Source organism: Ailuropoda melanoleuca, chromosome 2, assembly GCF_002007445.2.
Source record: "Ailuropoda melanoleuca isolate Jingjing chromosome 2, ASM200744v2, whole genome shotgun sequence".
Classification (NCBI taxonomy): domain Eukaryota; kingdom Metazoa; phylum Chordata; class Mammalia; order Carnivora; family Ursidae; genus Ailuropoda; species Ailuropoda melanoleuca.
In genome coordinates, this window is record NC_048219.1 from 13,679,353 (window position 1) to 13,703,931 (window position 24,579).

General features: G+C 40.8%; 1 protein-coding gene across 4 annotated transcripts in view; it reads left to right on the forward strand.

Moving 5' to 3' along the window:
- The window catches only part of AGO4 (argonaute RISC component 4), a 38,244-nt gene extending 13,975 nt beyond the window's left edge, over positions 1 to 24,269 (forward strand). For 2 of the 4 annotated variants that reach the window (XM_034649064.1, XM_034649069.1), the window contains exons 4-18: positions 102 to 283; positions 715 to 851; positions 956 to 1,090; positions 2,441 to 2,528; positions 4,348 to 4,495; positions 4,941 to 5,060; positions 5,184 to 5,312; positions 5,564 to 5,697; positions 6,821 to 7,005; positions 8,027 to 8,186; positions 11,049 to 11,364; positions 11,511 to 11,645; positions 17,670 to 17,771; positions 18,044 to 18,243; positions 20,419 to 24,269. In XM_034649064.1, coding sequence (XP_034504955.1) covers positions 102 to 283; positions 715 to 851; positions 956 to 1,090; positions 2,441 to 2,528; positions 4,348 to 4,495; positions 4,941 to 5,060; positions 5,184 to 5,312; positions 5,564 to 5,697; positions 6,821 to 7,005; positions 8,027 to 8,186; positions 11,049 to 11,364; positions 11,511 to 11,645; positions 17,670 to 17,771; positions 18,044 to 18,243; positions 20,419 to 20,527 — 2,280 coding nt within the window. In that variant the 3' untranslated portion in view covers positions 20,528 to 24,269. Of the gene's footprint in view, positions 1 to 101; positions 284 to 714; positions 852 to 955; positions 1,091 to 2,440; positions 2,529 to 4,347; positions 4,496 to 4,940; positions 5,061 to 5,183; positions 5,313 to 5,563; positions 5,698 to 6,820; positions 7,006 to 8,026; positions 8,187 to 11,048; positions 11,365 to 11,510; positions 11,646 to 17,669; positions 17,772 to 18,032; positions 18,244 to 20,418 lie in introns of those variants that run through there. The other 2 variants (XM_034649068.1, XM_034649074.1) reach the window with 2 other exon arrangements.
- Positions 24,270 to 24,579: the final 310 nt, after the last annotated feature.

Here is a 24,579-nt window from a genome sequence, read left to right on the forward strand (position 1 = left end):
AATAAATACCCTTATGCAAATACTACGTTGAGTATTCCTGGGATCTTTCTTTTATACTCTGTAAATATATATATGTAACTGTGATTTTTTTTTCCCCTTAGGTTGATATGGAAGTGACTCTTCCAGGTGAGGGTAAAGACCAAACCTTTAAAGTGTCTGTTCAGTGGGTATCAGTTGTGAGCCTTCAGTTGCTTTTAGAAGCTTTGGCTGGGCACTTGAATGAAGTCCCAGATGACTCAGTACAAGCACTTGATGTCATCACAAGACACCTTCCCTCCATGAGGTTAGTACCTTAGTTTGAGTTCATTCCCACAAATGTCAGATTTTTTTGGTAGTTTGCATTAGAACCATTGAAAAGTTTCTGCGTAAGTCACAGTTCAAACTTGGTTTCAAGTTTGTTTATAAAGTTTATAAAGTTGATGGGGCGCTTGTGTGGTTCAGTCGTTAAGCGTCTGCCTTCGGCTCAGGGAGTGATTCTGGAGTCCTGGGATCAAGCCCCACATCGGGCTCCCTGCTCCACTGGGAGCCTGCTTCTCCCTCTCCCGCTCCCCCCGCTTGTATTCCCTCTCGCTGGCTGTCTCTCTCTCTCTCTCTGTCAAATAAATAAATAAAATCTTTTAAAAATAAATAAATAAAATAAATAGAGTTTATTGAGAGTAAAATGAAAGACCTTTTAAGTTTTTGCTTGTAAAACATGCAAATTCATTTCTTCAGGTACACTCCAGTGGGTCGTTCTTTTTTCTCACCTCCCGAAGGTTACTATCACCCTCTGGGAGGGGGCAGAGAGGTTTGGTTCGGCTTTCATCAGTCTGTGAGACCTGCTATGTGGAACATGATGCTCAACATTGACGGTACAATAGACTTCTCTTTTGACTCTGTACTCTTCTGGCTAGTTTTTTTGGTGCTTTCCCTTTCTCTGAACCAAAGCTAAGTATCTACCCTCTCTGTTTGTTAGTGTCTGCAACTGCTTTCTACCGGGCTCAGCCTATCATTGAGTTCATGTGTGAGGTTTTAGACATTCAGAACATCAATGAACAGACCAAACCGCTAACAGATTCCCAGCGTGTCAAGTTTACCAAAGAAATCAGAGGTAGGTATTTGCATTACAGTAGTCTGAGCAAGGCAGCTCAGCTTGGTGCAAGCAGCAGGGTCTTGGAGTCAGACACACCTGGGTTTCCATCCCATGCCGGCCCATTCTATCAGTGGGACCTTGGCTAGTTACTTAACCGTCATGAGCCTTAATTTACTCATCTCTATGGTAAAGAAAATAACGAGTATCTATAAGTTTTTTTGTAAGAATTAAATGCAATTAGATGTATAAAGCTTCTTGTCCAGTCACTGGCACACATCAGGCACTCTTACCCTTTACCCACTTAAAAACTTTCATTTTGGGGGGCGCCTGGGTGGCACAGCGGTTAAGCGTCTGCCTTCGGCTCAGGGCGTGATCCCGGCGTTATGGGATCGAGCCCCACATCAGGCTCCTCTGCTATGAGCCTGCTTCTTCCTCTCCCACTCCCCCTGCTTGTGTTCCCTCTCTCGCTGGCTGTCTCTATCTCTGTCAAATAAATAAATAAAATCTTTAAAAAAAAAAAAAAAACTTTCATTTTGGGGCACCTGGGTGGCACAGCGGTTAAGCCTTCAGCTCGGGGCGTGATCCCGGCGTTGTGGGATCGAGCCCCACATCAGGCTCCTCTGCTATGAGCCTGCTTCTTCCTCTCCCACTCCCCCTGCTTGTGTTCCCTCTCTCGCTGGCTGTCTCTATCTCTGTCAAATAAATAAATAAAATCTTTAAAAAAAACCTTTCATTTTATTTTATTTTATTATTTTTTTAAACTTACATTTTATTTTTATTTATTTTTTTTTCAAAGATTTTATTTATTTATTTGACAGAGAGACAGCCAGCGAGAGAGGGAACACAAGCAGGGGGAGTGGGAGAGGAAGAAGCAGGCTCATAACAGAGGAGCCTGATGTGGGGCTCGATCCCATAACGCCGGGATCACGCCCTGAGCCGAAGGCAGACGCTCAACCGCTGTGCCACCCAGGCGCCCCTAAACTTACATTTTAATAAAATAACACAGGTTTATTCTCCTTTGGAATTTCTTTTCTTGTTATTAGCTGTCTTCTCTCACTACAACATAAGCTTCATTAGGGCTATCTCTAGACCTAATAAAAAAATACCAGAATAGTTAGTGTTTAGTAGATATTTATTGAATGAATTAATAAATTTATGTAGGTTGCACATTTTAAGTCATCTGGGTTCTGAGTTTTTCTTCTTAGCTAAGACTTTTTGCCTATACATGATTAAATTGTTCTCATATCCTTGCAACTTTTGTCCTGTACAATGAGGTGCCTTTCTGAAGACAACATTTGAACCTGTTTTTGTCACTATGATTTTAATTAAGACCTGATGTTTTGACTTTTTTTTTTTTTTTAACTTCAGGTCTTAAAGTGGAGGTGACCCACTGTGGACAGATGAAACGAAAATATCGAGTTTGTAATGTGACTAGACGGCCAGCCAGTCATCAAACGTATGTTAACCACATCTGAAATGATACTGTTACATTTTTGGTAGCAGAAAAATCTGCTGTGATCTGAGAAAATGGTATTCCGCATTGCAAGTTTCAAAATCACTGAGATCATCACTTTTAAGCGCCATAGCTTTAAAATATGTTTTAAATATTTTTGATAGAGACATTTAAAAAACCTATTTCTTCTTGCCTTTGATTCATTTCACCTCTTAAACAAAGGATGCCAAACACAGATCAACTTTTATATAACAATGCAGAGTCACCATTATAAGCATCATTTATTATACTGTTATAATTCTCAATGCATGTCGCAAAGGATCTGTTAAGTCCTATCAGTCATATAAGGCTGTCATGAGAAGATACTGCTTTGTGTTTTGTTTGGATTTTTCTCTTTTTGTAGCTCGCTGCCGCTTCTTTCCAGCTGCCAGAGTGTATGGCATGCCTCCAGCAGCTACTCATTTCCGTTTTCCAATCTTATTTTTCTAATCACCCGACTTCCGATCCACTGTGAACTATGCAAAATGAGAAAATATAATGAAAGTGCTTTTTATTTACTATATATGTAAGTTTTGTTCTTGTAAGCAAGATCTTTAAACTGATGTCTGACATAAATAAATACTGGCTCCTCCAAGGAAAGAGCACGAACTTAAATATATAAACTTTACATTATTTTGGTGAGTCAGAAGCCTTTTGTTTGTTTGTTTGTTTATATTCTTGTCTGACTTTGTTTTAGTTACACGGTTCTCAATTTTTCAACTTTAGCATACATCAAAATCATTGGGAAGGGTTTGTTCTAGATAGTAGAAGCTTTTGGGTGACCTCTGACTAAATGTTGGTGTATTAATTCAGTATGATTTGAATAAATTCTTCTGTATGAACCCATATGCACCTGATGTGAATTTCTTCAGAGTTATAAAGTGATGTTCCATGTATTCTTCAAATTATACTATTGACTTCATTCTCTAGGGGGTAAAAAGTGACTGAAACCTTATGAAGTCACTATTGAGAAGTGTAGCTTTTGTTTCAAGAACTGCATCTTTTTCATTATTTTCTTCACATTACCCTGTAAAAATAATTTTACTTATAGATTTATGTAATCTTTGCATGAAAATTAAAAGCACGTAGATTTAAATATCACATAGATGATTCTCACTGCATTGTTATGTTGTAGGGCTGTAACAGTTAAAAAAGCAGGTTAAAGTTATTATTGTACCAAGTATTTAAGATAATTTGCCCCCTGGAAGAACCAAAGAAAGAGAATATCTTAAATCATGCTCTCCAGTTTATATCAAATATCCTGGCACAGTCTCAGTTTCGTGTGTTTGGTCTTGTTGCCTCTAAATCCACATATGTTTGTCCTGGTTTGGGGATCTGGAGATGTTGCCCCAATAAGTATGTTACACTCACTTTACAAAAAGTTCTCTTTAGCAAATAAAACTCCTTTGTGGATGATCCCAAGTCCTTATTTGATTTTAATAATGTATAGGAAGCCAGCCAGAGATGATATATCTATCTGTAGGTGTCAACTTACCTCTAGTGAGTTTGTATTTTCTGGTTCTGCAGCTTCTTCTCGTTTTAACTTCTTTTTAAGTTTTAATTTAATATTTTTCTCATCCTACCTTCAACAAACATGGAAAATTCCAAGAATCGCTGTTCTCATTAAATACTAAAATGACTTAAGTGAAACTGGTCAAATAAAGATTGACCTTTGTTTTTTAAGTGACTGATCAAGGTAGAAGATGTTAGGCTTTTGTTTGTTTGCTTGTTTAAGAAAAAAAGAACGTGAAGACATTTCTAAAAAGAATATTCTCTCCCATAGTTTTCCTTTACAGCTAGAAAATGGTCAAGCTATGGAATGCACAGTAGCTCAGTATTTTAAGCAGAAGTATAGTCTGCAGCTGAAATACCCCCATCTTCCCTGTCTCCAAGTGGGACAAGAACAAAAACATACATATTTGCCACTCGAGGTAAGCTAAACCGAATTTTCCTTTGCCAAATCTGCCAGTCTCTTGAATGAGTTTTAAAAAAAAAAATCATGTTCTAAACTAGTAGTAGAATTTCCTATTAATTTCTAAAATATTTTGGGCAGGGGCACCTGGGTGGCTTAGTCTGTTGAGTGTCTGACTCTTGGTTTCAAATCAGGTCATGATCTTGGGTTTGTGGAATCCAGCCCACCATTGGGCTCCCAGCTCATCAGGGAGTCTGCTTCTCTCCCTCTGCCCCTCCCTGCCTCTTTGCATGTTTTTGCTCTCTCTCTGTCTCTCAAATGAATAAATAAGTCTTGAAAAAAATAAATAAAATATTTTAGGGAGATAGCTTCACTAGGTAATAGCATTTTCATGTTTTGGGGAATGGAAGAGGTAAGATACAGTTTACCATTACACAAACGAATTTCTCTTTGCCTCTCTGTAGGTCTGTAATATCGTGGCAGGACAGCGATGTATAAAGAAGCTCACAGACAATCAGACTTCCACAATGATCAAAGCTACAGCAAGATCGGCTCCTGACAGACAAGAAGAAATCAGTAGACTGGTCAGTAAGGCATGGTCTTCATGATAAGCTAGCTTTCAGATGAGAAAACAAGACAATAGAAAACTCCTGGTAGGACACAGTTACTCTTTGGTTTTTATATACGCAGGCTTTCCTGTTCTTTAGGTGAAGAGTAACAGCATGGTGGGTGGACCGGATCCATACCTTAAAGAATTTGGTATTGTTGTCCACAATGAAATGACAGAGCTCACAGGCAGGGTACTTCCAGCACCAATGCTGCAGTACGGAGGCCGGGTAAGCTTTTGATTTCATTCAGCAAGCTCCTTCCAACAACCAGTCAACAAGAGAACAATCCAGGGTTTCTCCACTACACCACGCTGAATTTACCCATAGTTTTGCTCATTATTGCTTTTTGTCTTTTGGCTAATACCAAATAGAGTTTTGTTTATCCCCTCATCAACATTAACATGGCCTTAGATTGTAATGTCTTTTCTCTTTTCTTTTGTTTCTTTTCTTTTCTTTTCTTTTCTTTTTTTTTTTTAAAGAATAAAACAGTAGCCACACCCAACCAGGGTGTCTGGGACATGCGAGGAAAGCAGTTTTATGCTGGCATTGAAATTAAAGTTTGGGCAGTTGCTTGTTTTGCGCCTCAGAAACAATGTAGGGAAGATTTACTAAAGTGAGTATCTTCATATTTTCAGCTTAGTAATATCCCTTCCAGATATGAAAATACCATCTTTACGTGAATGTGCTGTGTACGCTGGCACCACATCCCTGACTCCTATAGTGACGCCATCTGGCTGTAGGAAAAAGACCTTGTATTATAGTAAATTGCAAACTTGGGAATGACATTAAGAATCTGACTCAGCTTCCTTACATTGAAAGCAGAAACCTGTGACTAACAAGGCCGAGGCAGAGACAGTTGGCACACTCTTGAGTTCTTAGTGAAGCTTCCTTTGGTATTAATTGTATCTTTTCAGCTGAGATTAAAAACTCGTCCATTTTTAATCATTATAATTTACAAGGAGCTTGTTTTACTGCAGGGTCACCAACTGAGATCGTTGGCTCATGTCTCACAGATGCAGCTATCTGTAGAAAGGAAGTTAGTGAGGAGGGTGGAAAAATCAAAGCAGGAAAAGGGAGCTGGAAGGAAGAAAGGAATCTTACAAAATATTGGCAAATGTACAAAAGAAATGATTCTGAAAGCTTTATACATAGCTTAAAGTCACTTCTTATATCCAAAATCTAAAACTTCACAATGAATTTCGTTTTTTTTAACATGATGATTTCTTTTGATATTGTTATTGAATCCAATCTGTTACAAGTTTGAATGTAATCCTAGATATACCGATTTTGTGTTTCCACGTTCTCAGTTGAACACAAGCTTACCCAACCATTCTTGTGCCAAGCTTACCAAAATACACATTACCTGAAATTTTGACTTTGCTTCTCTTTAGTTCAGAATTACTGATTTGAATGTTTAAAAAAAATTAAAAATTAAAAAAAAAAAATCTTTGAACAGAAATGCTATTCTCGTTCCTGGGGCCCAGTTGAGGCATAATTATTTAAAAATTCAAAAAGATTACCTGATAGCTTAATAATACAGATTCTTGTGCATTATAATTGCAGTGATACAATTGCCAGCCTGTCTTTGGCAACCAGTTAAAGATTTTTTTCTTTGTTTGTTTATTTTTAATTTTGGCTAAGAATGTGCAGAACTGAAAGAAGTATCTTAGTGGAAAATAAATGCTAGGAACGTACTCTGAAATGAAAGCACTGTGCCCCTGGTTCTATTTTAACAGGAGTTTCACTGACCAGCTCCGTAAAATCTCTAAGGATGCAGGAATGCCCATCCAGGGTCAGCCGTGTTTCTGCAAGTATGCACAAGGTGCAGACAGTGTGGAGCCCATGTTCAAACACCTGAAAATGACCTATGTGGGCCTCCAGCTAATCGTGGTTATCTTGCCTGGGAAGACACCGGTGTACGGTATGGACTCCTTTAATATTGAATGAGGGATGATTTCAGGGAGTAGGTCAGGATAAGCTAGGTTATGCTGTAGTCACAAACAACCCCAGACTCTCGGTGACACAAAGCACTAAAGGTTGATTTTTTTGCTTCTGCTGTGTGTCCCTTAAGGTAGACCGTGGCCTCTGTTCCATGCCATCATGTCATTTTCCCTCTGGGACCCAGGCTGGCAGAGCAGTTGCTATTTGGAAAGTTGCTGGCCCCATGGCAGAGAGAAAAGAGAGCTCTGGAAAGCTCTTAACATTTGCAACTTCTTGACCACAACCAGCCACATGGCTCTTCCCAACCTTTGTGAGGGAATCGGAGAATGGGGGTCAGGAAATGCAGTGGGAATGAGTGTGGGGCATACAACGGGATTCTAGCATAGTCCTCAAAGCAGGAAGAACCAGAATGTTTGGTGAAAAGCACTTAGGAATATCAGAGTGGGAAAGAGTGGGGGAGCCTACCACTTCCAGAAAAGAAGCTGTTTAGTTTGTGTCTATTTTAACAAGAGTGATACAAAGTTCTTTTGGCTATCTTCTAAATAAAGGATTTGGGAACCACAGACCAGCTATTTGAACTTTATAAAATGTCTTCAGTGCCCTCTGTAGTTGTTTCGTTTGTTACTGTTTATCTCTCATGTTTAGAGGAAAAAGAGGGGGCGGGTGGGAGAAAAATACTTGAAAGTCAAAGAGCTGGCATGTATACAGAGGGAGGAGCTGGGAGATGGATTCCTTTGCCAGACCAGTCCTGTGGAAAAAGTAACTTCAAGGCACTGAGTTAGTGGTGGCAGGCAGCATTCGAGACTAAAGGAAGTGGGCTACCTTCAATGCTTGCAGGAGGAAAGAAAAGGAAAAATTGCCCTGGGGGTTTAGCAGATGAAACGACCACATCTAGCACAGTGCACTGTGTAAATGTTTATGTGTGGATTTTTTCCTCTACTCTTAGTCATTAGGAGAATATTTAAACATTTTTAAATTAACTAATGAATTTATCCTTGTAGCGGAGGTGAAACGTGTTGGAGATACCCTCCTGGGTATGGCCACACAGTGTGTCCAGGTAAAAAATGTAGTGAAGACCTCACCCCAGACCCTTTCCAACCTTTGCCTGAAGATAAATGCAAAGCTCGGAGGAATTAACAATGTGCTTGTACCTCATCAAAGGTAAGATTCTGAACTCTTGTGTTTTCAACTTTTTTTTCTACATTTTTATTAAGATCAAATGTAATGTAATTTGCAGTAACGCACACAAGTCTTAAACATGCATCTCAATTACTTTTTCTTATGTATGTATACACTCATGTAACCACTACTTAGGTGAAGATCTGGAACATTCCCAGCCCCTGTCAGGCTTCCTTGTGGCCCCTCCCAATAGATAACCCCCAGAGATAACCACTATCACCATAGATTAGTTTTGCCTGTTTTTGAACTTAATATGAATGTAACCATACAATATGTGGTATTTTGTGTCTGCTCCTTTTGTGTCTGGAATTCATTCACATTACTGTATTAAGTAGTAGTTTACTCATTTTCATTGCTGTATATTATTGCATTATATGGACATACCACAGAATTCTAATCTGTTCTACCATTGATGGATATTTTTGTACATTCAGTATACAATTTTTCTACATTTTTGGTGGATATAAATACTCTTTCTCCTGAGTATATTTCCGAGAGTAGAATTGCTAAGTTATAGAGAGTACATGTATTTAGCATTGATAGATACTGTCAAAGAGTTTTCCAGAGTGGTTGTACCAGTTTACATTTCCATGAAGATTTCTGGTTGCTCCATATTCTCACCAACACTTGGTAGTATCAGTCCTTTTAACTTGAGCCATTCTGTTTGGGATGTTAGTATCTCATTGTGGTTTTAATTTGCATTCCTCCAGTGATTAATCATGTTGAACACAATTTCATATGTTTACTGGCTATTTGGATATCCTCTTTTGTGATGGGTTTGTTCCGTTCTTTGCCATTCTTAGATTGGGTTGTCCATCTTTTCATTAATTAGTTTTTTCCCTCTCTATTGAGATAATATCTGACTTGCTAACTCTAGAATGTTTTCATGTGAAATTCTGTATGTGAAAGTGATTTGAAAAGTTCAGTTTAGGGCTGTGGTATTAGTGATTGCTGTACTTGACAAGAATATGAAATTGCTCTTGTGCAAACATATTCCAATTCTTTTTTTTTTTTTTAAGATTTTATTTATTTATTCGACAGAGATAGAGACAGCCAGCGAGAGGGAACACAAGCAGGGGGAGTGGGAGAGGAAGAAGCAGGCTCATAGTGGAGGAGCCTGATGTGGGGCTTGATCCTGTAACGCCAGGATCACGCCCTGAGCCGAAGGCAGACGCTTAACCACTGTGCCACTCAGGCGCCCCAAACATATTCCAATTCTTAATTTGCCCTTGAATAAAATTTATAGGTAACAAAATCCTTCCTACACCATTGGTAGATGAGGTATACAGGCAGTATGGGAAGTTAACCTAAAATCTGAGACCATTTAATTTTACCCCAGATATTTGAGACAATATAACATGGTAGTTTAGGGCACGTGCCTCGGTGTCTGATGCCCTAGGTTTGGATTCCAGCTTTATTGTTTCCTAGTCATGTATGCTTGGGCAAGCTCCTTCATCTCTTCTGTCTCATTTTTTAAATCTGGAAAATTGAGATAATAATTGTACCACCCTCATGGGATTATTGTGAGGACTACATGAGTTAATACAGGTAAAGTGTTTAGCACAGTGGCTGGTACACAGTATATGTAAACTGTTACTATGTTATGCATATGGATGTTACAGATGTGTGTTTGCTGTTGTACTGCTCCATGTCATCATGTTGCATACGATACATACAGAGAAATATAACACAGCCTCTGCCCTCATGGAGCTATCTGTTACATTACAGAAGACTTGCAGATTTGGGATGTCTCCTATATTATACTTTAAGAATCAGTACTCAGTTCCAAATCCTTCCTTTAGGAATTTGCCAGAGAAGCATGCATGATTTTTCTCCCTTGATTCCTTAGAAAAATCAGTGTCAAATAAATGAGTTCATTCGTTCAACAAATATTTATTGAGTGCCAGTTGCGAGCTAGGCAGTGTTCCAGGCACTAGGGATACTGCAGTGAATAAAACAAAACAAACAAATTCCTGCCCTTGTGGAGTTTACACTCTCGTGTGTGTGTGTGTGTGTGTGTGTGTGTGTAGAAAATAAATACGATTTAAATTAAGTGGGGCGCCTGGCTGGCTCAGTCAGTAGAGTGTGTGACTCTTGATCTCAGGGTTGTGAGTTTGAGCCCCACATTGGGTGTAGAGATTACTTAAAAATAGAATCTTTAAAAAAAATAATTAAATAAAATATGTGGTATAAGTGATGAATACTATAGATAAAAATAAAATAGGGAAGTAGCTAGACTCGATTCTCTTCTCTAAGCCTCACATCTTAAAGAGCATTGGGGGTTTTGTCCTCGTTCCATGTAAATTCCACAATTCTGTATCCATTGTAGGCATCTTAGGATCCCAAAAGAATTCATTCTGGGAAAGTTTTCCCTTCACACAGAGATTTTATTAAATTTGGCTCAGGCCCTCTTTTTCAGTTCTTCCCTTCCTGCTATTATAAAAGAACCATGTTGACTTCTTTTTAAATATTTTATTTATTTACTTTAGAGAGAGAGAGCAGGGGGAGGAACAGAAGGAGAGGAAGAGTCTCTCTCTCCAGTAGACCCCGTGCTGAGCACAGAGCCCCACATGGGGCTCGATCCCAGGACCCTGAGCCAAAACCAAGAGTTAGATGCTTAACCTACTGAGCCACCCAGGCACCCCAACCATGTTGACTTCTTAAGTCAATTCAGATTCATTTCACGAGAGGCAAGACACTCAGTGGGCCTTAGAGTTCTCACCCAGTGTGTTCAAGTCTTTATTCTGTCTTGTAAAACTATATCTGTGATTATATCTGGTGAGCTTGAAAGTACAGATTTTCATCTGTATGTCTGAGTGTCAACCTCTCCTTCAATCTGAGCAGGCCCTCGGTGTTCCAGCAGCCTGTCATCTTCCTGGGAGCAGATGTCACGCACCCCCCAGCAGGGGACGGGAAGAAGCCTTCCATTGCTGCTGTCGTTGGCAGTATGGATGGCCACCCCAGCCGGTACTGTGCCACCGTTCGGGTGCAGACCTCCCGCCAGGAGATCTCGCAGGAGCTCCTCTACAGTCAGGAAGTAATTCAGGACCTCACTAACATGGTTCGAGAGCTGCTGATCCAGTTCTACAAATCTACACGCTTCAAACCCACTCGAATCATCTACTACCGTGGAGGGGTATCGGAGGGACAAATGAAGCAGGTACTCTGATGACCCGTAGCTGCCTTTGGGGGTTTCCAAGAAAGGTGTCTGATGGAGCTTCCTCCCATCTGCCACTCCGGGTAAACCAGATCTGGGAGCTGCAAGGTGAGTTCTCAATTAAACGTCATTCTGTTTCTAACTCCTAGGTCGCCTGGCCAGAGCTAATAGCAATCCGAAAGGCATGTATTAGCTTGGAAGAAGATTACCGGCCGGGAATAACCTACATTGTGGTGCAGAAGAGACATCACACACGACTTTTTTGTGCAGACAAAACAGAAAGGGTAAGAAACTATGGTAGAAGCCTCATTATCTGATACATTATCTAATATATGTTTTCAAATGGGCATACATACAATTTTTTCCCTAAAAACAGAAATGTAATAATAATTTAATAACTATACTAACTCCAGTTGAACATAGGTGATCACGTCTGAATGATACAGGTTTCAAGCCTGAATATTTCTCTTGTGTGACAGAAAATGCTGGCTTCTGAGGTTTTTAAGGGAGTAAAAATCATGCCAAGATACACTACGGTGATACAGGCAAACCCCAAAGGGGTGATTTATCTATTTGGACTTTATTATCATTTGCTACTTCTTGTTACCAGTGCCTAAGGCATGGTTCTAGGATATAAAGAAGAATTTCTCTTCCAAATGATTTTGTATCAGTGCATATATCAATGCAGGGGATTCTTAGGGTGCACACTTTGAATGCTTATAATGTCACACTTACTAACCATGGGCAGGTTAACTTCTCTAAGCCATAATGTTCTCATCTGTAAAATGTAGTAAGAGCAATACCTATCTCACAGGGGTGTTGTAAGGATTCAATTAATAAATGAATATTAATTTGGGGTATAATTCCCAAAAAGAGGCATTTCGTACAATCGATTTATAAGTTGTTATTTATGTGTAAACTACCTAATTATAGGTGCATAATATTGGGTGACTTTGCTTCTATGATATTTTCTGTGATGTTATTTCACCTTTTCCAAGGCCCTTCCTGATCCACCCCCAGAGAGACCAGTTCTTTCTGTTGCTTAATCTTGTAATCTTGTGGGTCACTCTCATTATTTTCTAGTACTCTTAGTTTTTGTCTGTAATCCAAGGCTGAGCTGTTTCTTTTTGTTTTCAGAATCATTGGAAAACTAAGTTTTTCTCCTTGGGCTCCAGTTCCAACAGTCAGCTCAGATTTCAAGTGTTATCTTCTGAACTGCCCACACCCTGACTCAGTAGTACTTCTTAGACCTCCACTGATACAAATTCTCCAAACTCTTGCCTGAGCTCTGGTCACAGAACACCCTGCCACCGCCTCCTTAACCACACTGTCACCTCTCCATCCCTCCATCAAATTGCTGTCCATGTAGCTCTAGGAGCTGGATTATATTCCTAAAACGCAGGCTATTTCATCATTTTGTTCTTTACCATCCCGTGTCACTCCTAACCTTCCAGAGATTGATGACCCCTGTCCTTGGTCTACCCTGCTCCCTTGGCACTTACCAACATCTCCAGTTCTCTAATCACGCCTCTTGCCAATCTCCAACTCTGGATCAGTCCACTTACCCGTTTCCTTTGCTTCGACTCTTAGGCCAATGGAGATTGCTGAGGAAGAAAGTGATTTGTTTAATGACGAATGATATTGCAGATTCATGATAGCAAACCTCAGCCAGGCTTTGATGCCGCTGTTTCTCCTTTTATCGGGTTCCCCTAGCATGTATTCCAAATTTTCACTCCTCAACTCCCCAGCCCAATCTGTGATGCCTTTATTGGCAGTGCTTTACCTTGCCAGCAATAGAACAACCTTCTATTTCTCCAGAAAACAACATCCAGAACGCATGAGTTTTCTCAGCTTCCTCTCCTCTTTTTTTTTTTTTTTTTTAAGATTCACTTATCCATTTTAGTGTGAGAGAGAGTGCAAGCTGGGGGAGGGGCAGAGGGAGAGAGAGAAGCAGACTCCCCACTGAGCACGGGGCTTGACACAAGGAACTTGATCTCACGACCCTGAGATCGTGACCTGAGCCGAAATCAAGAGTTGGACGCTTAACCAACTGAGCCATCCAGGTGCCCCTCTTTCCTCTACTTTCAAATGTACTGAAATGTGTTTTCTCCTCTCCTTCCACTCACATCTCAGAGGCTAATCTCTCCACCTATGCTTTTGTTCCTACAGGAACACTTCACTAATTACCACTGGTTTTCAAAACTCCAGTTCCTTCTCCTCACCCTCTAAAGTTCCTCAACTCTTCCTAGACACCCCCAGTAAGCTTCCCTTACTCTGTTTCTCCCTCAGTCAACCTACCACCTTATCTTTCTTTTCTTTCATGACCAAACTTTTAGAAGAAAAATGACTGACTTTCCATCTGTACCTCCATTCCCTGTAGCCTGACTTCAGTTTCAATGATTCTACTGAAGTTGTTCGCTCAGTGACTTGCTCATTTAGAATCTAGTCCTATCTTGTCAAGTTCTCACACTGACCTCTTTGCCTGAGCAAGAATATGACTTTCCAGATTCACGACCCTCCTCTATAATCAGGCTTTCTGCGACTTCTCTTCCTCGTCTGGCCATTAAATACTGACGTTTCCAGGCATTCCATGCTTTTCTCTCCCTCTTCTCTTCTGAATTTCAACTCTCTTTAGTCTCACCACTTTTCTGCGTTCACTGATCTGGTTATAGATTCCTAAATTTGTATTCCCAACTGCACACATTTCTGTGCAGTTCCTGATCTGCACTTTCAGTTGTCTACCAGATAAATTTCCTCAAATGCTCTATGGACATTGTATCAGCAAGATAGGCTAGGCTGCGGTAACAAAAAAAACCCTCCCAAGTCTTAGGGGCTTATAAAGATGCATTTCTTGCTCATATTACACATTCACTGTGACTCTGTTGCAGCTGTGACCCTGATGTCCTCAGAGAAGAGAAGAATCTATCTGGAACATCACTAGTCATTACATCAGAGGGAAAGAAAGATCTGCACAATCCATATGTTGGCTCTTAAAGCTTCTGCCCAGAAGTTTCCATCTCAGGCCACACTCTATCAACCAAAGCAAGTTACATGGCCACTCCTGAGTTAATTGGGTGGGGATGTATAATCCTCCCCCAGGGAGGGGCACGGGAATATTTGGCACTAGTGATGCAATCTACCACAGGCATTTCAAGCAAAACACGTCTAAACCTTCTCCTTATTGTTTTATCCTCATCCAAAGCCTATTCCTCCCTCAATTTTCCTTTTCTCCTGTGACTTGGCATCATTGTACATTAAGTCAGCCAAGCTAGAAACTTCAGCGTTGTCTTTAAATACTCCCCCCTTCCTGTCCCCTCTTATCCAGTTGTTCAAATAGTCTTCTGTGTTCTGCCCTGAAATCTCTTGTCTCAATTCTTCCTCTTGTGTGTTACCTCTGTCCTAGGCAGAGCCTCCTGTATTGCAGGAGACTCCTACTGGTCTCCCCATCAGCATTCCTCCTTCACCAGTGCACCCTCCACCTGCTGTCAGGGCTAGGTTTAAAAAATACAGATCTCAGGGCACCTGGCTGGCTCAGTCGATAGAGCATGTGACTCTTGATCTTGGGGTTGTGAGTTCAAGCCCCACATTGGGCTTAGAGCTTACTTAAAAAAAAATGCGTCTTACCTTGCCACTCCACTATTCAGAAAGCTTCACATATCCCCCATTGTCTACCAAATACTTCCCTTTGGTGTTCAACGTTTTCCTAAGGTAGCCAAAACATTTTAGTTTCATCCTTCCACCACGCCCTCATACACTTTCCATTTCCCATACATATTGTGGATTTGAATCCCAGAGATGACCACATCCATGCCACTCTTCCCCCCCCCCCACTATTCTTATTAAGGTATAATATAGATAACAGTAAAATCCACCCTTTTTAGTGTACTGTTCTGCAGGTTGTGACAAATGTCTATAGTGTTGTAACCACCATGTCTACGAAGACATGAACAATCCATCATGCACACACGTTCTGCCAAGCCCTTTGCAGTCAACCCTTTCCCTCACCGATAGCCCCTAGCAACCACTGACAGGCATTCTGTCCTTACAGTTTTGTTTTTTTCCAGAATGACATATAAGTTGAATACCATAGCCTTTGGTCTGGCTTCTTTTACTTAGCATAATGCATTTGAGGTTCATCCAAGCTTACTGTGCATATCACCAGTTTATTCCTTTTTATCGCTTAGTATTTCATCGTATGGCGGAACCACAATTAGTTCATCTATTCCTGACTTTAGGGGATATTTGGAGTGTTTCTGGTTTTCAACCCATCCCCCTTTCAGCTCCTGCTTATCCTATAAAGGATGGCTCAACTATTTCCTCCCACCAGCCTTCTCCAGTGCCTTCCATAATGCTCTCATCACACTACATTGCAGTTCACTGTAGACGGTGTTCACAAAGGGCAGGAGTGCAAGTTCATTAGTTCTCTCCGTGCCTCTGTCTCTTATCCCCAGCATCTGCTGCAGAGCCTTCCAGTGGGTGCTTAAGCAGTAATTGTTGAAATGAACATGCCTGGATCTCTCTTTTCCCCAGGGCATCACCTCCTTCCGTTCTCATCTGTAGATTCTAAGAGATTTGCTTTTTTTTTTTTTTTTAAGATTTTTTTTTAATTTCTTTATTCGACAGAGATAGAGACAGCCAGCGAGGAGAGGGAACACAAGCAGGGGGAGTGGGAGAGGAAGAAGCAGGCTCATAGAGGAGGAGCCTGATGTGGGGCTCGATCCCATGACGCCGGGATCACGCCCTGAGCCGAAGGCAGACGCTTAACCGCTGTGCCACCCAGGCGCCCCTAAGAGATTTGCTTTAAAAAGGATTCCATGCTGGGGCAACTGGCTATCTCAGTCCGTGGAGCATGTGACTCTTGATTCTCTGGGTTGTGAGTTTCAGCCCCACTCTGGCTGTAGAGATTACTTAAAATAAAATTGGGGTACCTGGGGGGCTCAGTGGGTTAAGCATCCAAATCTTGATCTCAGCTCAGGTTTTTATCTTGAGGTCGTGAGTTCAAGCTCGTGTTGGGCTCCACACTGGGCATGGAACTTACTTTAAAATTTAATTAATTAATTAAAATCTTTTTTAAAAGGATTCTGTGGTCAAATAAGTTTGGAAAATACTATTTACTCCATCTCCCTCTTAAAGAGTATACATCACTGAATAAAGGTTCTGGGAAGTCATACAATAGAAAAACCCTTTTAACTTGGGTTCAACCCAGTATTTCTCAAATCTGTTTGACCGTAAAATACCTAAACACACCCTGTGGAACTAATATTCCTGAAGAACACACTTTGGGCAACAATGCCAGAGCTATTATAACTCAGTTACATTTCCTCTTATCCAGCTAGGTCCCCAAATTCACATTTGAATTTGATGAAATGAGACTTTTCTGTACTCGTAGATGTTTCTGTACACATTGGTGTACAATTCAGCCAAAGGTAACGGTAATTAGAATGGAGCCAAATAAACTCCCATCGAATTCATGCCTACAAAATAAAATTGCTCATATGGAACCCTGCTGCACAGCACGAAAGGATGAAAATTGACCAAATGGCAAGGTTTAATGCCTTTCCTTGTAAATGCATTTCTGAAGTTCCCCTCTCTACTTTCCTAGAAGTTTGATTTTAGAATTTTGGCCGTAAGTGCACCTTACAATTTAGAATTTTCAAAGTGTAAACAATCATCAGCGAGTTTTATAGCTGATCAGATTAAGACCCAAAGATACTATGCTTTGTTAAAGTACATAGTTGCAAGACTAGGCTTACAACTGAAACTCTGGTTTCCCTAATTCCCATTTCAGCGCACTCTTCCTGATAATGCGTGTGACTTCTTTTATTGATTCTGTAAAAGCATTAGTTTTGTTGAGCCCCGTGTACCAGTTCAAAGATTTCTTCATCTTAACTTTTACTGAAAGTTATGCTTACCTTTTTACTCCAAGTAAGGAATAAAATTGATTTTTTTTCCTCAGGAAGCTTATCCATTGTAAATGCCTTCCCCCCCCCATGAACAATGCCAGTATATTATCTATAAATAGATGACAATAATGCAATCCAAGGTAACAGGTAAAATAATTCTTTGTCTGGATCCTCCTAGAGAAGCCATGGAATGTATGTGTTTGAGAAAATACTTAAGGATAAAGGGTTTTGGCTAAGAAATGTTACAGAACATTCAAGGTGTTGAATTAAACTGATTTTCAAAACTTCATTTCAGAACAGTTTGCTAGCTTGTCACCAGTTAACACATAAGAGGAAAATGTGGCCTGAGCTCAGTTTGGCATTTTGATGACTAATTATACTCCCCACTCCCCTTTTTTTTGGTAGGTGGGGAAAAGTGGCAATGTACCAGCAGGCACTACAGTGGATAGCACCATCACACATCCATCCGAGTTCGACTTTTACCTCTGTAGTCATGCAGGAATTCAGGTAATTTGGAAACTGGTTCAGATCTTTGACTCGATAGGGAGATGTTTGCAAATTCAGCAACTGGCCTGACTAGACTTGTTACTCGACACTGTGCATCACTTCGTTAATTTAGTGCTTGTATTCTAGAACTGTTATCTTTTGGTCTGGGTATCTGCTTGTAAACGTGCTAGGCAGGAATACTTCTGGATTTAAGGAGTAGATTTCAATTCTTCTTTCCTCTCAGATAGTCAGCCCATGTCACAAACATATTAATCATAAAAGTCTCTCTCCAGGGAACCAGCCGTCCTTCACATTACCAGGTCTTGTGGGATGACAACTGCTTCACCGCCGATGAGCTCCAGCTCCTAACCTACCAGCTATGTCACACCTACGTGCGGTGCACGCGCTCAGTCTCCATTCCAGCCCCTGCATATTATGCCCGGCTTGTAGCTTTCAGGGCAAGGTATCATCTGGTGGATAAAGATCATGACAGGCAAGTTTCTCAGGCACAATGAAATCTCTTTTTGTCTGAATTAGCAACATGTTAAAAAAAAAAAGCTACTACAGAAAACTTTTTGGAAGAGCTAAACTTCCTTTTAGGGTTTAAATTTCAAGAAGTGAATAAAATTGAATGTGCCTTTGAGAACTTATAATGTGACTTTTGGTCCAAGAAGTGCTCTGGCTTGTTCATACTTGCATGGTGTGTCTACAGTCTGCCCAAGGAAAAAAGTCTAATTGGGAGCTGCCTGTGGTTTTCCCATAGAGCCAAATGTATTCAGTTCTGCTCAGGTCCTGAGCAGCCTCAGAGGTGGCCCACACGGCGCCCTGGCTCTAGTCTGAGCAGTCACAGGCCTGTCGATTCCACTTCATGCGAGGGGAAGTCCTACACAGTTCACTTCGTTTTCTGTACAATTTGGAAGAATGCACCAGAGTGAATCTGGGGCATGTGTGTGGGAGAGGAGGAGTGCCAGACCGTTTTCACCCCCAAATAGGGATCTCAGAAGCATCAGACATTTTGACCTGTTACTGAGCACTATTAAATAGCTGAACAAGCTCTCTGCATTAATTTTCTTTTCCAAATGACCATCTGTGAAGTGTAGCAGTTTCTGGGCTCTTCCCCAAGTCTGAATTCAGCTGCTAAATAGTAGACATTCCATTGCAAGTCTATTTCTGTAAGGGTTGAAAATACGCTATTATGGAAAATGCCCAGCTGTGGCTTTATACCTTCCATTCTGTAATATACATTCATTCATTCAACACATTTATTAGGTATTGACTGTGTGCCCAGCACTGTGCTAGGTACTAAAAATACTAAGATGAGGAAGACCTGTTTCCTGGGATTTTCTGTTTCAGCAGGGCAAACAATAGAGGCAAACAGAGCACTGACAATTAGCCCAAGGCTGCATAGGTGAAGGGGCAGTGGGACATCAGAAGAAAGGTTGTTAGAGAAGATTTCATTGCTGGATGAGTGTGATTTGGCTCTAGAAAGAAGAGAAAAGGATTTTCCAGGCAAAGGGAACAATGGACATAAAGAGAAAGCAAGTGACATGTTGAGACAATAGCAAGTTTTCTTTGGCTGGAGTGTATGAAAGGGGAACAGCAGGCATGAAGCTGGAAAAGTATGTTAGAGCAGGTTTCCTTTGTTAAATGTATAAGGCTACTTTGGGGATAAAATAGGCAGACCTTAACCATTAATTGGGCATGAGTGGGAGAGAAGAGGATGAAGTAAAGGATGACTAAGATTGTGAGTTTAGATGTTAAGGGCAATAATAATTCAAGCAGTAAAATAATTAAATAGCAAAAGTAATAATTTAAGTCAGAAGAGGGTTGGTGATTTCCAGTTAGTTTACCAAGCCCTTTATATCCTACCCTTAAGAGGTCTGTTCAGAAGCTGTTACTGTTATCGTAAAAGACCAAAGTTTAAAGGAGTTGTTACCTCTTCAAGGTCATGTAGCTAGTGAGGAGAAGATGAGAAGAGACTCCTGGCACAGTAACATTTGTGCAGCAACAAAGTATGTTCCAGCATTGTGCTAGGCACAGGAATTTGTTCAACATATGGTTGTTGAGATTATACTGTGTGCTGGGCACCAGCGGTTCAGTGGTGAGTAAGATAGACAAAGTCACTGCTTTCTTGGAGTTTGCATTTCCTGGGGGAAATATATAACTATCCAATTAATAATTTAATTTCAATTTTGTTTAGTACCATGAGAAAAAAAAAAGTAGAGGATTCTATGAAAGTATGTTTCAGGTGGCTCTGACCTGAACTTTGGAAGCAGGGAAGATTTCTTTGGGGGAAATGACATTTGACTGAAGCCTAAAGGACAAGTAGGCATTAACCAGGCATAGTAGGCAGCGGAAGTTCTAATGTCAGCACTGCTAAGGATTGGGTCTTTGTGGACATTGTTCTATCTGATTATTGCAACAGTCCATTCCATAAATTGTATGGATTTTTCAGGTGAGCTTACTCACATTTAGAGAGACACAACACATTATTTAAGGAGCCACAGCTTGAGCCTAAGATCTTCTTGAATCCAGTAGTATTTGTGCTATTTGAAACGTGTGAAGTCGGAAGTGGTCTTTTGTTACACCTGTTTTTGTTTTTGTTTTGTTTTTTGTTTTTGTTTTTATTTTTGTTTTTGTTTTTGTTTTTGCGTTATTCTCTTTACAGCGCGGAAGGCAGTCATGTGTCAGGACAGAGCAATGGCCGGGATCCTCAGGCCTTGGCCAAGGCTGTGCAGATCCACCATGATACCCAGCACACGATGTATTTTGCCTGAGAGTCTCAGAAAAAGAACTCAACCAATTTGGCACCCCATGCAGCCTCAAAATGTTTCAAATGCCTACCGCCTCTCGAGAGAGCCAAGTTGACTTCAGGTGGTCTTCTACCAGCAGCTCGGAATAGTTGTACTGAATCTATTCTTCGCAGCACTGTCTGATGCATCAACAAAATTGAGCCATTTTTTAAAAGTAATAGATACTCATAGACTGTCTTTTCTGATGCACTGGACTGAATTTTTACCTCATCATGCAAAGGCTGATCAGCCTGAACTTCCTTAAGGACTTTACAAGAAAGGTTTCTATGGAATATTTTGCTAGCTGTGGTGTTCACCGCATCCCTCTAGTCTTATAAGAGAAGATTATTCCTTGTTTTCTGTATTCATTGAGTGGGGTGTGTACATAAGCGGGAGAGAAAAACCAAACAATCTACTTCAGTTCCGCGTCACCTTTTTAATTGTGTGGGTCCATAGACTTTTTAATGGAGATTTCTGACTTCGCCACTGTAAATGCCTTTAACGAGCATTAATTTTTGCAAGTTTTACAGAGTTTTATTAGTTTTCCTACTTTATCTCCTTGATCTCTACAGACTCGTGCTGGTGCAAGTTCAGGCTGCCAGGCGATTGCACTATATTTGACTACAAATTCAGACCGGGCAGTTCTCTTATTTGGTTGACTTTTGTGACTGTGTAGCACAAACAGATGTAATGCATGTCACAGTGACAGATAATACTGCCATGGTAACAGTACTCATGTGTCCCCCTCTTTGAAAAAAAAAATTAGCTTTTAGTATTTTTCAGAGTTTTCAAAAGTGCCCATTTTATGCTGCTGTGTGGTTTGTTAGATCTAAATGATTTTTAAACTTTTCTCATAGAAAATTAACTTTGGCAATAAACATTTTTTAAGCTCCCTTCTCTTCCTCCCCAACAGTGTAGTTTTCTAGATGAGATTTCAGTATGATTTTATCAGCTATTTCTTATAGATCATAATCTGGCAATTTCTGAAACTGGTCAGAAAAGACATATATTTCCATGACTTTTTAAAGAATTATTTTTATCTGTTTTATAGTCACAGTTGGTGTCCTGTCACTTTGTTTTAAAATAAGCTAGAACCAGGATGCTTCCTTATCGGATAGGCTTTGCCAATCCTTAAGGTACATTGAGTGATGCTGCAACCTGCATAAATGTACCAGCATTTAAAACTTTTTTTCCCGGGAATCAAGGTTACTCACAGAATTATGTGCAGTGCAAATTTTTTTGCTTCTCTTTCAACCTGAAATGTACTTGATGGGGTTTCCTTCCTTTCACTAAACTAAAACTGCGTAGAAAATGTTGATCTTTCTTAATAGATTCTAGATCCCGCTCGCAAGGAGACGGGTTCCTTTCTTGTCCAAACAAAGGGAGCTGATCTAAAGCAAGCATCAGTGAAAATGTAGGGGAAAAAAACGTATTTTGTATTTAGTGTAGATAACACTTTGTGAATGGACAACAGTTACATAGAGTCTTGGTAGTTCCAGCCAGTGTTTCCCAGCCCAAATTTTATTGACTTGTGATTCTCTGTCCTGCAACCTCAGAAGTGAGAGCTGGAGAAGGGGATAAAAGCCCCAGAGCCACAGTCCACATGGCTGAGGAAGGTGCTGGGGGAAGAGACAGACACAGTGTGGGAAAATGATGTTGCCCCCTCTGTCTGGAAACTGCTGGTGGGGAAACACTGGATCTGATGGTGAAGGGTGTTTGCTTGAACTCATTAGCCAGTCCAAATCTCTTAAACTAGCCTTCTCAAAATCCCAGCAATACAAAGCACTGTTTTTCTTCAGTCTTTTAAAGAAGCTTGTAAATACATTGAAGTTTACATTTCCACGTGCTGTTCATCAGCGGCACCACCTGTGTTTGCTGAGACTGGTCTCTGAGAGTTTTATAACGTATCTTGAGTCCCGTAGCTCGTTAAGATGACTGCAGACATCCTTATTCTCCGCATCTAGTGGGATGAAAGCAAGCTCTGTAACTGAGGCACAACACAGGCAGGAGTGAAGAGATGGCAGATGTTAATTCCTTACGATTTTCCTTTTCTGCAAATACCTCACTTGGATACTACAAATCAGGACATGTTGGTGAGGGGCTGGCTGCTGCTTTTATTCACGCTTGTTCAGGGAGAGCTCAGAATATACCCTTCAGCATGGCCACCCTGGACCCAAGAGGAGGAAAAACAGAAGCTTCTTTCGGAGGAGGAGGACTGACTGGCGTCCAGGATGTGAAGAAGTCTTGGTGGCCGGCCGGCCAGCAGGCACCGCACCTGCACTGGAGCGCCTCGGGCTTGCTTGGTAACGCACAGCAGTGTCACTTCTCATCATCTCCTGGCACGCATGGAGCAGGGAGCGAAGCGGGGTGCCAGGAAGCCCTGATTCGCTTGCCGGCAGTTGGGCCATGTGCTTGACCGTGAACTTCACAGTTCGTACAACCTCAGTCAGTCCTGTACACTGGGGCAAATCAGTGTGGTGGTGGAGGAAAAGCCGGGAGGCCTATTTTTTATAGGGAAACAGTCCCTTTAAGGGGGCAAACGCTCTCGTTTTGGATGAAAGGAAAGAAATACGGAAGAACTAGGATTATTGGGGGGGAAAAAACCTGCCGAGGGGGTGTATCTCGAAGAGGTAATCACTACAGAATCAGAGTTGCAGCAATACCATTGCAAGCAAGTCTGAATGCGTCATTTCAATTTGGCTTGACAGTTTGAATACGATAACCCCTTGGGACTGACTGAATCGTTATGCATGTGTCAATCAATGGGAGGTGTGCATTCTCTAGAAGTAGATTTAGGCTGGTTTTTTGTTTTGTTTTTGTTTTAATGCAGCCTGTTTAGGCACTGTCATGTGGTGTGAACGATCGAAATGTAGCAATGCTGAAGAGTAACAGGGGATACGGCGTGGGGACGTTAGGAGAGTGGTGAAGATCCAGATGCTGAACTCATCAGGTTTTCTTACTGTCGTTAGCCGTTGAACCCTGCGCGGTTCCTAAAATGAGCTAGCTGGCTTCGTGCAGCCAGAGTCTGGGCCAGCGGAACATACTCATTCTTACTGTAAATTCTATTTGCTGCTTCCAAAGGTGATGACTTACAGGTTCTAAATGGTCTGTACTTTAGGATCTGGTGCCCAGCCTACGTCAGAGCTTCCCTACCTGGCTCAGCTCTCTACCCTTCTTGTGGGAAAAGGCAACCCACTGTTTAAGAAGTCTCACCCTCTCTGCCCTGCCCTAGCGACCCTTTGTGGATGTGCTGTAAGATTTTCTTGCTCAATAGCAAGGTGGTAGCTCCGCTTTCATTTTAAGAAGGTGGAGACTGAGGGCATTGTATCAATACTGCTTCAACTCCAAGGATTTTTCCTTATAAAATTAAAGGGAAGATCTTGTTATTGATTAACCATTTTCTCATCCCTTGCTATTGACATTCATGCTCTTTCTATGTCTAGTGGCTGAAAATGTTTGCATTTGTTCATTTGACTAATGGTGTAATTTTGGTTTCTATATTGTTAGACCTGTAATGTTTTAAAAATGTATTTTATTAACTTTGGACTGGATGTATGTCTCTAGCAATACGAGGTACTTTCTAAACTATTAAGGGAGGGGTGGTATCCCCATGTTGAGATAAGATGATGGTTGTTTAAATTTTGCATTTTTTTTTTTTGGCCTGCAGGGATATTTTGTGTTCATGTGTCCAAAAGAGAATAAATTGGCATTCTTGTGCCAAAAGTTGTTTTTCTTGTCAATTGCCTAAAACTTACAGAGTATACGGTAATGGTAACATGCATGGTTGCTTTTTAAAAGTTTCCTCAATTGAAGAAATTTGAGAAAGAACAGAGAAGAAACTTTGTGTTTTTAACTCCTGGGTCTCCTTATCTTTAGAAATTGGTATTTGGGAATTTTGGAAGTGCTTCTCAGCAAAATTTCACATATGAAACCTTCTACAAGATTCATCAGGGTTCTGGGTATAGCTCTTCACGGGAAATCTACTTAAGTGAAGTTTTGAGAAAAATCTGCAGTCTCCAGGGGGCAGCATGGCCCAC